Consider the following 12,793-nt stretch of genomic DNA (forward strand, 5'->3'; position numbering starts at 1 on the left):
AGCTAGGCGAGACCAAACTTGGCGATCTCAGCATCACGGAGTACTTCAACAAGATGACGAGCCTCACAGACACTCTGGCCTCTGTTGGTCAGCCACTTCTGGACGCGGACTTCACCACCTTTGTGCTCAACGGGCTCGATGACGATTATGATAATCTCATTGAGAACGTCCATGGTCGAGATGATACACTTCCGCGTCGTGAGCTCTATGCGCGCCTCCTTGGGCGTGAGCAGCGCATTAAGGCGCGCCGTGTCTCCCCCAGCTTCGTCTCCGCCAACGCCGCCACACGTGGCAAACCTCAGAAGCCGGTCCCATCAGGTGGAAAACCACCGGCTTCCCCGTCACAGGCCTCGCGGGGCAATGCGCCGACTATCACAGGAGGGAGTCGCCTAGTTGCTTGCTATTCCAGTTGCGGCGCTCCTCAGGCTTGTCAGCTTTGTGGCATAGACCGTCACCTCGCCTCTCGCTGCCACCGACGCTACAAGCAAGATTTCCTTGGCCTTGGCAACAATGGCAAAGGGAATGATAAGCAGGCTGCAGCTGCGGTGGCCGGACACGACCACGGGCGGACCCAGTCGTACTCTCTTGATCAGGCGTGGTACATGGATACAGGAGCGACGAATCACCTCAGCAGTGAGATGGGCAAGCTCTCCGTTCAGGAACTGTATCGTGGACATGATCAGCTGCACACCGCCAATGGAGCAGGTATGCGCATCTCCCATGTTGGTCAGGCATCACTTCTTGCACACAATTTTCGCAAACTGCATCTTTCTAACGTCCTTCGAGTTCCCTCTGCTGCGCGTAGTTTGTTGTCTATTCCTCAACTTACTCGTGATAATAATGTCCTTGCTCAGTTTCATCCTTTTCGTTTCTTTATCAAGGATCGGGACACGAGGGCCGTTCTGCTTAGTGGTCGTCTTCGCCATGGCTTATATGCACTTGACGCACCGTCTACATCTCCTACGCCGTCTTCTCCTCAGGTGTTCAGTGGTGTTCATGTGTCACCTACGCACTGGCATGCGCGCCTTGGACACCCTGCTCCTCCTATAGTTAGTCATGTGCTGCATCGCCATGAAGTACCAGTTGTGTCCAATAAAAGTGCTGAAACTATTTGTGATGCCTGTCAGCAGGGCAAGAGTCACCAACTACCTTTTTCAGAGTCTAGTCGTGTTGTGAAACATCCTCTTGAGCTTGTGTTTTCTGATGTGTGGGGTCATGCCCAAACATCTGTTAGTGGTCACAATTACTATGTCAGTTTCATTGATGCTTACAGTCGGTTTACTTGGCTATATCTTATCAAGCGTAAATCTGATGTGTTTAATGTTTTTATTCAGTTCCAAGCACACGTTGAGCGTCTCCTTAAGCATAAGATTATTCATGTTCAATCCGATTGGGGGGTGAATATCACAACCTCAACTCGTTTTTTAATAAGCTTGGGATTTTGCATCGTGTGTCTTGTCCTCATACACATCAGCAAAACGGCACCGCTGAACGTAAGCATCGTCATCTTGTAGAGACTGGCCTCACTTTACTAGCTCATGCCTCCGTCCCGTTTCGGTTCTGGAGTGATGCTTTCTCCATCGCCTGTTTCTTGATAAATAGGCTTTCCTCACGACTACTGAAAATGAAAACCCCTCTTGAACTCTTGCTCGGTGATATTCCAGACTACACGTTTCTCAAAGTGTTTGGATGTGCATGTTGGCCACACTTGCGGCCTTACAACAAGCGTAAATTAGAGTTTCGGTCTAAGAAGTGTGTTTTCCTTGGGTACAGTTCTCTTCACAAAGGGTACAAGTGTCTTCATGTTCCCACCAATCGTGTCTACATTTCTCGTGACGTTGTGTTTGATGAGAATGTGTTCCCGTTTCGTGCTCTTCCGAACCACTCTACCACTAGTTTACCACCTGTGCACTCCGCTACACCTTCACCTGACCAATTTGTGGATGTTGCAAATGCTCCTGTGTTGCTTCCTAACCATGCTGCAGGTATTGAACGCGATGCTCGCCTTGAACTCCTGGATGATGAGATTCTCGACGACACTCATGATGGCCACGATGATCCTGTGCATGGCCCATGCATGGCGGGTCCTACCCGCCAGCCCGGTGCTTCCACTGCCGCCCCGCGGGCGTCGGCGGTGCCCGCGGCTACACCCTCCTCGGCCGCTCCGCTACCCGGGTCGCCAGCCCCGTCGCTCGGCTCGCCCGCGCCTGCGCCTGGGTAGCCCTCCTCTGCACCCGGGTCGCCCGCCCCGTCGATCGGGTCACCTGGTCCAGCGCCCGGCTTGCCTAGCTCGCCTGTCAGGGCACAGGAGCTGCCCTCGTCGGGCCCAGCTGACACGACGGCTGCACCGGCTAGCCCCGCCTCGGCAGTGTCGTCTGGGGCTGAGTCTGCTGACTCTGGCTGGATGTTTAAGGTCAAACGTCATGCAGATGGTTCTATTGAGCGCTACAAGGCACGGCTGGTTGCCAAGGGTTTCAAGCAGAGGTACGGTCTTGATTATGAAGACACTTTCAGTCCGGTTATCAAGCCTACTACTATTTGTATACTGCTGTCTCTTGCCGTTACTCGTGGTTGGTCGCTTCGTCAACTTGATGTGCAGAATGCTTTCCTCCATGGAATTCTGGAGGAAGAGGTTTATATGCGTCAACCACCCGGTTTTGTTGATCCTACGCGGCCGCATCATCTCTGTCATCTAGTCAAGGCGTTGTATGGACTTAAACAGGCGCCTCGTGCATGGCATGCTCGTCTTGGTTCTGCACTCCGGGCTCTTGGGTTTATTCCCTCAACTGCTGACACGTCACTGTTTCTCCTTCAGCGCCCTGAGGTGACGATGTATTTTTTGGTATATGTTGATGATATCATCCTTGTCAGTTCCTCCAATGCTGCTGCGGATCGCCTTGTGTCTGCATTGGGTGAGGAATTTGCTGTCAAAGATTTGGGTGCTTTGCATTATTTTCTTGGATTGGAGGTGTCACGGTCCTCTACTGGTTTGACTTTGAGTCAGAAAAAGTACTCAATGGATTTGCTGGGCCGTGTTGGGATGCTCCAATGCAAACATGCTATCACTCCGATGTCTGCCACTGACCGGTTGTCTGCCCTTGATGGGGATCTTCTTTCCACTGATGACGCCACTGAGTATCGCAGCCTTGTTGGTGGTCTGCAATATCTCACTATCACCAGACCTGATGTCTCTTATGCAGTCAACCATGTGTGCCAGTATCTGCATGCACCTTGTACCACTCATCTCTCGGCAGTCAAGCGCATCCTGCGTTATGTTTCCTCTACTGCTTCGTATGGTCTGCTCCTTCAGTCTGCACCGTCTTGTGACCTTTCGGCGTTCTCTGATGCGGATTGGGCTGGCAGTCCTGATGATCGGCGATCCACGGGGGGATATGCAGTGTTCTTTGGTCCTAACCTGATCGCCTGGAATGCACGCAAGCAAGCCACCGTGTCTCGTAGCAGTACTGAAGCTGAGTATAAAGCTGTTGCTGATGCTACCGCTGAGATCATATGGGTACAGTCTTTGTTACGGGAGCTGAGAGTTTCTCCAGCTCATCCTCCAGTTTTGTGGTGTGATAACATCGGCGCTACATACCTTTCATCTAATCCGGTGTTTCATGCTAGGACAAAACACATCGAGGTTGACTATCACTTTGTTCGGGAACGTGTTGCACAGAGACTGCTTTGTATCAAGTTCATCTCCTCCAAAGATCAACTTGCTGACATCTTCACGAAGCCTCTTCCACAACCACAGTTTGTAGGATGTAGGCGCAATCTTAACTTACTTTGTACTTCAGGCTACAGTTAAGATTGAGGGAGGGTGTTAGACTGTATATACGTAGTCTTGTACATGCCTTGTATTGTACCTCTTGATACGTCTATAGAATGAGATAGCCACACCCCGTTTTAGAGTGTCGAGCAGTTCCCAAGACATACGTCTTACAGCTTAAGCACACTTTAAGCACCGATTAAGCACACATGACTTGCATACTTCTTTATTCCTCCTTATTATTCATTTATCCGTGAGCCAGCATCTATGTATGCAGGCCACAGCAAGCCAGCAAGAGCTATCCACCTATCCAACGTGGGGGGTCTGGGCGACGGTGCCCACGAAGATGCGGACACGGTTGGGCCTCAAGTCCTCGGTCACGGCGGAGCCGACCGGCACCACAACGATGTCGGCGTCGGGCTTGTCCTTGAGGATGATCTCCTTGGCCTCCTTGATGGTCAGCCCGACCACCTCCGGCCACGAAGTCTTCTTTCCACTGGCGAGGTCGTCGGAGGAACTCATCTTCGTAGCACTGGTTGATAAATTGAGGCGGAGTGAGGTATTTCAGCAACAAACTAAACAAGAAGATCAATTGCGGCACATCTAGTTCCTACTCACCGATTAATGGACGGTCTTCTCCGAGCTGATGGACGCGCGGACGGCCGATGATATTCGATGATTGACAGGCTAGCAAGTTGGACTTGCGCTGTGCGTGAGACTTCATTTGCATAACACATTGGTCGAGTGATGTATATATAGTAGAGAGATTACGAGTAGGTAGCAGCTTTGTTTTCCATCCATGGTACGTTCTAGTAGCAAGGTACACGTGCCACACCACTTGCATGCAAAGCTTCTTCGTGGACACATCCATTAAGTTGGGTCAAGCAAGCAACCTACATGTAGCTGGCGAATTGATATGGTCTTGAATGCTTACTTCCACGTACTGATATGAGATAATGTATTCAGGTATTCTAAAATCATAATATATTAATATTAAGGATAATAATGTTATCTATCCAGAAAACTATGAGCTTATTATAGTGTAGTCTCCAGAAAATCATGGACTTACTATAATTTTATTTAACTACCGACTTACCGGAAGGATAATGATATTATCTCTCCAGAATACTATGGACTTATTATACTGTAGTCTCTAGAAAATCATGGACTTGCTATAATATTATTTAACTACCGACTTACCGGAAGGATAATAATAATATCTCTCCAGAAACTATGGACCTATTATAATGTAGTCTCTAGAAAATCATGGACTTACTATAATATAATTTAACTACTGAGTTACCGGAAATTCATAGGAGCATGCAGGTGCCCGGGCACGCATCTGCCAAGGCCTGCCTAGCCACTTGATTGCCTCACGATTCAGGAAGTAATTGGATCTTGTACAAGGGCACAATAAGTTTTATGTTTCCATCATTGAAACTTACAATTTGCTAACTGAAACTTGCGATTTCTCACTCACTCTTACAAAGTTTCATAGATAAAATTTGAAGGAATTTTTTCATTGGTCATCGGCACAAAAATCATGATTTTATCGGGCAGCCGTACTAAGTTTCAAAAGTTGTAACGTAAAATTTATTTTCAAAAAATTAAAAACATATTCAAAATGAATCTTATTTGAAATCCCTCGTCGCGAGAAACATAGATATGAAAACAAAACTTAATTTGAACATTGCGTTCAAAAGATATAAAAGTTTGAAAATAAAAGCGAAAAATAAATGCACGCGCGAGGGACTCGGTGCCCTAAGACCTGAGTGCCACAAATCCACGTCCACCTAGCTACATCCTTCTGAGTGAATTTTTGGGTCCCGAAGGACATGCGTCTCCGTATCATGTGCTTTTGGTGTGGAGAAATGTGATATCTGTGTTTTACTCTTTCTTTTTACCAATGCCATTTGAGTTTCACTCTGACAATACAAGGGCAATAATGGCGGGGAAACATATGTTTTTTTATAGAAGACAACCCAAGAAGTGTTCGGCTTTGATTTAACAAAGCCATCAACCGGCCAGAGATTACACAAGGCCAACAAATAACAATGGCCAGAAAATGCATGGAGCTGGAATTATAGCTTACAAAGCAACAGACAAAACGAGTAAAAGAAATATAATTGTAACCACAACTAGCCTGTGTGTCGCCCACCACTCTCAAGATCCTAAATCACTAAGAAGACCAGATAGCCAAAGGAGGCGTCAAATGCCAGGGAGAACGCCAACAAGCCGACTCCACCAGGCTTGGATGACAATGATCCTTCCTTCTCGGTTACCTAAGAGGGACATCCTTCCTTCTTTGTTACGTAAGAGGGACCCAACACTCTCGTCCTGGCTCGATGGACACCGCACCATCAGTAAGAAGAGGTGCTCTCCAGAGAGCTAGGAAAGTATCCGGCCACACAAAACATGGATGATCACCACAAAAGCTTTGCCCAAGCCAAAAGCACACCTTGCCGGCCGCAACGCCACCATCCCCAGGAACCCAAGCGAGTATGAAAAGCCAACTTTGGTAGTCGGACACACAAGAATCTACACCAGGGCCGAGCCAAGGCGATGGACGCATAGAACACAGGAGAATCCATCATAAAGGGGAACGGGGCATCCAGAGTCAAGGGTGTGCCGCCGGCGCTAGGAAAGAGATCCTTGTCCCCTTCCACCCAGGGACGCAAAAATCCCACTGGGATATGGCAGGGCATACCCGAGTGAGGGATACCTGAGCGAGGGATGCCACTCGAATGAGGTTGAGGAGAAAATGAAAGTAGATATGGCAGTACACATGGCAAAGTGTGGATGATAAGTACAGAAGGAGGCGGAGTGCTATAGTGGTGGGACATGTAAGAGACTATTTAGAAAAGGGAAAGACAACTGTGAATTTGACTTGGGGCGACACAGGGTGACGGTGAAATTCTTTCAAGTTTTACACAGGCGGTCAAGGAGAGCTAGGATATTGAGTAACTCATATATGTCACGTCCAATATGTGAGTTGGTCACTTTGACACATATCAGTGAAGAAGCTGCCAGCGTGAATATACAATGGTGTTGTCAAACAAGGTGACATTATGGGAGGTGTGTGATGGCATTGAATGGATACTCTGAAAGTTTGGAGCGCAAAATAGAGTAAATAGTAACTTAATTGTCCTTGAGTGTTGACCATGAAGAAGAAAGAGGGTACTACAGTTGCAGGTGGAGCCACATGGAGTCTGGGAGTAGCAGTGGTGCTCATGGCTTAACTGAAGTCCAATGCACATGGGGGTTTGATGCATGGATGAATCTAAGGTGATGGACAATATTCGCAAGGGTAGAGCTTGTTAGAGTTTTATCGAATATTTTGTACAAGATAGGTTACACTTGGACTTGGAGTCGTATAGTTTGTAGACATGATATGGTGTACTGTCCTAGTAGGACTCTTGTATCCTAGGCCTATTATATAATGAGAGGGTAGACACACGATGTAGCCTATGCCAACATAATAGCATAAACAAGTTGGAAGAGTTGGCGGCGTGTGCCGGCGCCCGGGCGACCGGAGTGTGGAATTGTGGTGGTGTCAGAGGATTTGTACCGGTAGTCATGCCCCTGATGTAGCCATGTTGGTGAGCCTAATTAACGATCTCAGTGTCATGCCTCATGTGATTTTTTGGTCCTCGAACGATTGATGATGTGCCTCAGATTATTCTAACATATTTGACACAAGGATTGGATCCATAAGCAAGAAATGTCAGAGTATGATGCATATTGTCTAAGCTTCATGGACCGAAGGATAATAACATAGGAGATAGTGAGTGGTGCAGATTTAGACGTGATTGACATGGAACATATCTCCTAACATTGACCATGGTTAGATAAGAGATTGTGTTGTAATTGAGACCGTTGTCACAAATCATGTGTCGTCAGGTGTTACTGATATCAAATATGGCACAAGTTCATGTTAGGCCTCCTCCCCGTGGTTCATTGGGCAGATGAAGCAATACTTTGAGCCAAAGCTATGAGTCGACAAGTGTCTACGCCACCATTGACGGTGCTTGTGGGGCGTCTTGTCCTCCTTGAAAGCATCATCAAAATAGTTTGTTTGATTTTCTTTGTCGTATAATGGTCATCTGGATATGAGGGGACGCACCAATGGTAAGATATGTCAAACCTTCCCATGGGCTCATTGAGGCAGTGATCTGCAATTCTCTAAGCGAAATACTTGAGACCAAGGTGTTTCCGGTGATAGTGGCATCCATAGTTCTCATTTTCTTCATGGAGTAGTCACCAAAGAGCTCACACCCTACCCATAGTTGATGGATGTGCTTGGTGGTGGAGCCAACTTCTTGGGTAGTTGTTTTTTTCTTTGGGGACGTGGGTCCTGGCAAAAGGTGGGGAGTACTAGGATACCAACATCGTTGCTTGTTTGCCCATGCATCAGCTCTTATTTTAGTAGGTGGCTCTGCTACTTTTATGGTTTTGACGGTTATCTTGCCGTTTATGTTTTTCAAGTTCCACATTCTGGGTACGGGCTCACAGATTAATATCTGGAATGATCCTTGGATCCCAACTAGTGAAACAAGGAAAATTATAACTCCAAGGGGAGCTACTATGCTGACCAAGGGTGAGGAGTTAATTGATCCCTATACTGGGCAGTGGGATGAGATATTGATACGAGATGTTTTTTGGCAAGTTGATGCACATAGAATCTTGCAAATACCTCTCAGAGTGCAGGTGATGGAAGACTTTGTATCATGGCACTATAACAGATCGGGCGTCTTCAATGTGCGATCAGCTTATCATGTGCAATTCCAACACCAATTTGGAGGCAGGGAGAACCTAAGTGTAGCACAAGGTAGCAGTCCAAATCATATCTGGAAACGTGTGTCGGGACTGAGAATTCCTGGCAAAGTTAAGCACTTCGTGTGGAAGGTGATTAGGGGAGTTTTACCATGCTATGGTACCCTTGCAAACCGCCATATTCCAGTGACGGGACAATGCCCAATATGCAAGACAGGATATGAGGATTCGCAACACTGCTTATTCACATGTAAGAGGGCAAAGGATGTATGGAAGGAGCTGGGACTCGAGTCTGAAGTTCTGCAAGCTGTGACGGAGGACTGATCAGGCGCATCCACTCTGGCTACTCTCTTAGATCGTCAAACTTCAAAAAACGATCTATCCGTGACCGAATTAGCTGCAGTGGCAAGCTGGTATATTTGGTGGCAACGACGACAAATTGTTAAGGGTGAGATAGTCTGACATCCGTACCAAACCTCCATTGCAATACGAGTTCTAGCAACAAACTTTATTCGCTCTTTCACACCGAACCAGCCGATGATTAAGCGTGATCATATGTGGCACAAGCCAATGAGAGGAGTGGTTAAAATTAATGTTGACGCATCTTTCAGTGCCGAAAACTTGGCTGCTGGTACAGGAGCAGTGGCAAGAGAGGAGCATGGTGACTTTATAGCGGCTGCTTCTTGGTTCATACCGCATGTGGTGTCAGTGGATACGGCAGAGATGATTGCTATCCGGAATGGTTTCTATTTGGCTGGCAAGATTGGTTGTAACGTAGTATACATTGAATCGGATAGTTCAAATGCAGTGAGTGCTCTCAATTCTGAAACTGTCCTGGGACAAGAAGCGGCTATTCTACTAGAGAGCAAAGAGATGGGCCTGGATTATGCGAAATATGAAGTAAGTAACTGCCCTTGGGAAGCAAACTGCGTTGCTGATTGCATAGCTAAGTCATCTCTAGCTAATAGATCTTCAGAGTTTTGGGAAGGTACCATCCCAGATTTTATTTCTCATCATGTTGTAAACGATCTTGCCATTATATGAGAAATAAAAGTTTTACCCCGTCAAAAAAAAAGTTCCACATTCTGGGTTTCCACATAAGCTATTTCAATTCTACCTTCTGAAACACTCCCTCTGTTCCTAAATATAAGTCCTTTTAGCGATTCCAATAAGGAACTACATACAAAGCAAAATGAGTGAACCTACACTCTAAAATATGCCTATATACATCCCATGCAGTCCTTATTGAAATATCTAAAGGACTAATATTTAGAACGGATGGAGTGTATGGTCTCCATATGTAAACAGATATATGACACCAAGCATGCTTACATACAAACCATAACCATATTACGCGCTCTCTGACTTATTCTATTATCCATTCACTTACCATGCATCAACTCTTATTGTATATGATCTATATATGTCAGTCTTGCTATATCCAAGAAGAGATTATCAAGCTACAATACATATACGCCAGGAGCAGACTAGATCTTAGGCTTGCTAGCCGACCCTGGGGACCTGGGCAATTTTGTCGAGACTGTCAACAAAGAGGCGGACACGGTCGATTCGATATTCCATGGTCACAATTGTCCCCACCGGTAGAACTACGATCTGTGCCTCTGACTTGTCCTGCAAAATCACCTTCTTGGCCTCCTCCACCGATTTCCCCACCAGCTCTGGCCACTCTGTCTTCTGGTTGTGATGGCCATCAATATCGGTGTTCCCTCCCTCCGTCTCCTTCACCATAGAACTCATCCTTGTGACGCTTGCTTCCTATGATCAAAACAAATAACCGAAAAATTGTCACAGAAAATCACCTGCAGAAAACTATAATAACAGAGAAGATCAAGCATGCACATACTAACCTATGAGGCTGATTAAATCGCTTGTGTGACTATGATATGTTGAACTGTCATGCCCTCACCTTAATGTCTATTTATAGGCAATCAGGCTCAACTCCTTTTTTTTGTGTAGTTCTGCACACAAAGTAAGCTAAAGGTGTACTCCTTGCTAACTTCACATGGATGGTGGTAGCTTGAACGAAGATATCCCATTTGGCTTTTTTTAGAGAATTACGTGCCTACACATCATCAGATAAAAGTGATGCTTATCTACCTCGAGCAGAAAAGGGTGAATGAAATCTTGCACGGAACATCATGGAAGGTTGTCATATCTTGGTCCTGGATTACACGTACACTGCAAACAAAACAAGAATCATCACATGCCCGGCCTTTTTTTTAGGAGAACACAACACTGCATACAACTCATCCAGACGGATAAAGAACTTTTCTTAGCAAGAATCAAATTTATTGTTAAGGATCTGCATAATCACATTCAAGGCAAGCTAAGAAGTTTGTAATCCACCAAAAAAATAACTTACACTCCACAAACTTATTTCTTTATTTCTTTCCCTTCAAGTTTGCACTACAATTCCTTTCACATTAGTGTGCACCAAAATATCTTCATTTCTATCGTCATATGTAATAATTTGTATATTTTTATGTTTGAGACAACAAGTGGAGGTACCTTGTATACTAGCTTCCAAAAATATTTATGTACAATACCTTTTTTAAGGGACATACCTGCAGTACTTCAATTTGTTTCTACATGGAACATACTACATTATAATTTTAATCGCATAGTTACGCAATTTTTTGAAAAACATTTCTATACTAACTGGCCATTAAATTAATATCTAGCTATTTTAAGTATAATTAAAATTTAAGCTACTTGTATCTTCATAAGGACTCTTGAAAAAAATAGCATTTATGTAAATTTGTAGCTTGTATCAGAAATTTATGTAAAAACATATCTAAATTTTGCTTTTGGAATTCAAACATTTATATTGTATAGGCGGTTAAATTACCAAATCTATGACGTGCTCTAGCAAATTTGAATGTGCACTTGGAATATGCACTCCCTGCAAAAAAAATTGAACTTGTGTTGTTCTTGTTTAGTTGTTCCATTTAAATATGCACTTGGAAGTTTTCCATATGTTTTTTAGTGTTTGTCTGGAATGCCTTTTCGAATTAATTTGTTATTTCTTTGAACACTTAATTGCTTTTTGTATTTCCTAAAATAAATCCTCCTGCCATGGGCGAAAATCAAAGATGTTCTTGCGCATTTTTGCCAAACTGTGGTTCTGTTCTGGCCATTACCAGACTGCACCTTTACGCGTAATGGGCTCTGGCCTTAGTTAAATACCTTGCAACATGTTTCCGCACACAGGCAAATATGGGCCCGATGGCTGGGGGAGCGACTGTTGATTTTTTTTTAAATATTCCGATTACATATATTCTAAAAATTAATTTAGTTCAATTATTAAAAATGATAATCACACATTTAAAAATTCATGTAGTGTAAAAAAAGTGTACGTGCAAATTTTATAAAATGATGATAATATTCAATAAAAATATTCATGGCATTTAGAAAAAATCTTCATGTGTTAGAATGATGATAGTGAACTTTTAGAAAGTTCTTATACAACGTAGAAAAATGTTCATGTGATTCAAGAAAAATGTTTCATGAACATGCCGTGTCGATCATTCTTTGGACACAGCTAAATAAAGGAAACCATGTGCAATATATAGTAACAATACAAACGATTTGAGTGAAGGATGTCTGTGTGATAAGAAAACCACTTAATTTGATCCCCTAGCTTTCGATCACTCCAGGGGATGGCCGTTGATGAAAGTTTGCTGGAGCGTTGGATGCATCCCTCCATCAATGTTCACTTTCCTGAATACACACAGCTTCCATACATGAGGTATGTAATATCACATGCAAAACGATCTTATATTATGAGACAGAGGGAGTAATAACTACCTTGGCAGTTTCCAAAACAAAAAATTAGCAAGACGTACTGCTGCTGCTTGCCGCCACGACATACTGTTGCTTTTTGTGATGCTCGCCGGCGAGAGACGAGGGTACTCTCTCTCTCCAACCCATGGGACTCCTAGGTGGCTGGGACCTTGCCGAGTTGTGGCATGCGGGGAGGGGGCGAGGAAAGGTAACAATGAGTGCCGCAACAAGGCAGCCACAATGAGGCCAACGTTGTCGTCCATGCATCCGTCCCCCATGCGCCAGCGGGTACGCTATGCGCACAGGAACCAAAGGGAGAATGCTCGTGCCACAAGTTGCTCGAGGCTACTAGACGCGCACATGCACCAAAGTGAGAACACTACATATCTGGCATGGGAGCCATGCACCGCTGCCGCGGCTCCGCCTTTCTGAGAGCTGTTGTGGCGC

The 12,793-nt window shown here is 45.0% G+C and overlaps 1 protein-coding gene across 2 annotated transcripts; it reads right to left on the reverse strand.

Moving 5' to 3' along the window:
• Positions 1–3,963: 3,963 nt before the first annotated feature.
• LOC123084857 (subtilisin-chymotrypsin inhibitor CI-1B-like) lies at positions 3,964–4,480 on the reverse strand. 2 transcript variants are annotated; one of them, XM_044506399.1, is made up of 2 exons: positions 4,388–4,480; positions 3,964–4,301 (listed from the first exon to the last, which is right to left on the reverse strand). In XM_044506399.1, the coding sequence occupies exon 2, from the start codon at positions 4,289–4,291 to the stop codon at positions 4,076–4,078; it is 216 nt and encodes a 71-aa protein (XP_044362334.1). In that variant the 5' UTR covers positions 4,292–4,301; positions 4,388–4,480; the 3' UTR covers positions 3,964–4,075. The 2 variants fall into 2 exon arrangements, with proteins under 2 accessions (XP_044362334.1, XP_044362327.1); XM_044506392.1 differs by having other exon boundaries at positions 3,985–4,312; positions 4,388–4,439.
• Between the last annotated feature and the right edge of the window lie 8,313 nt (positions 4,481–12,793).

Source organism: Triticum aestivum, chromosome 1B (genome assembly GCF_018294505.1).
Source record: "Triticum aestivum cultivar Chinese Spring chromosome 1B, IWGSC CS RefSeq v2.1, whole genome shotgun sequence".
NCBI lineage: Eukaryota > Viridiplantae > Streptophyta > Magnoliopsida > Poales > Poaceae > Triticum > Triticum aestivum.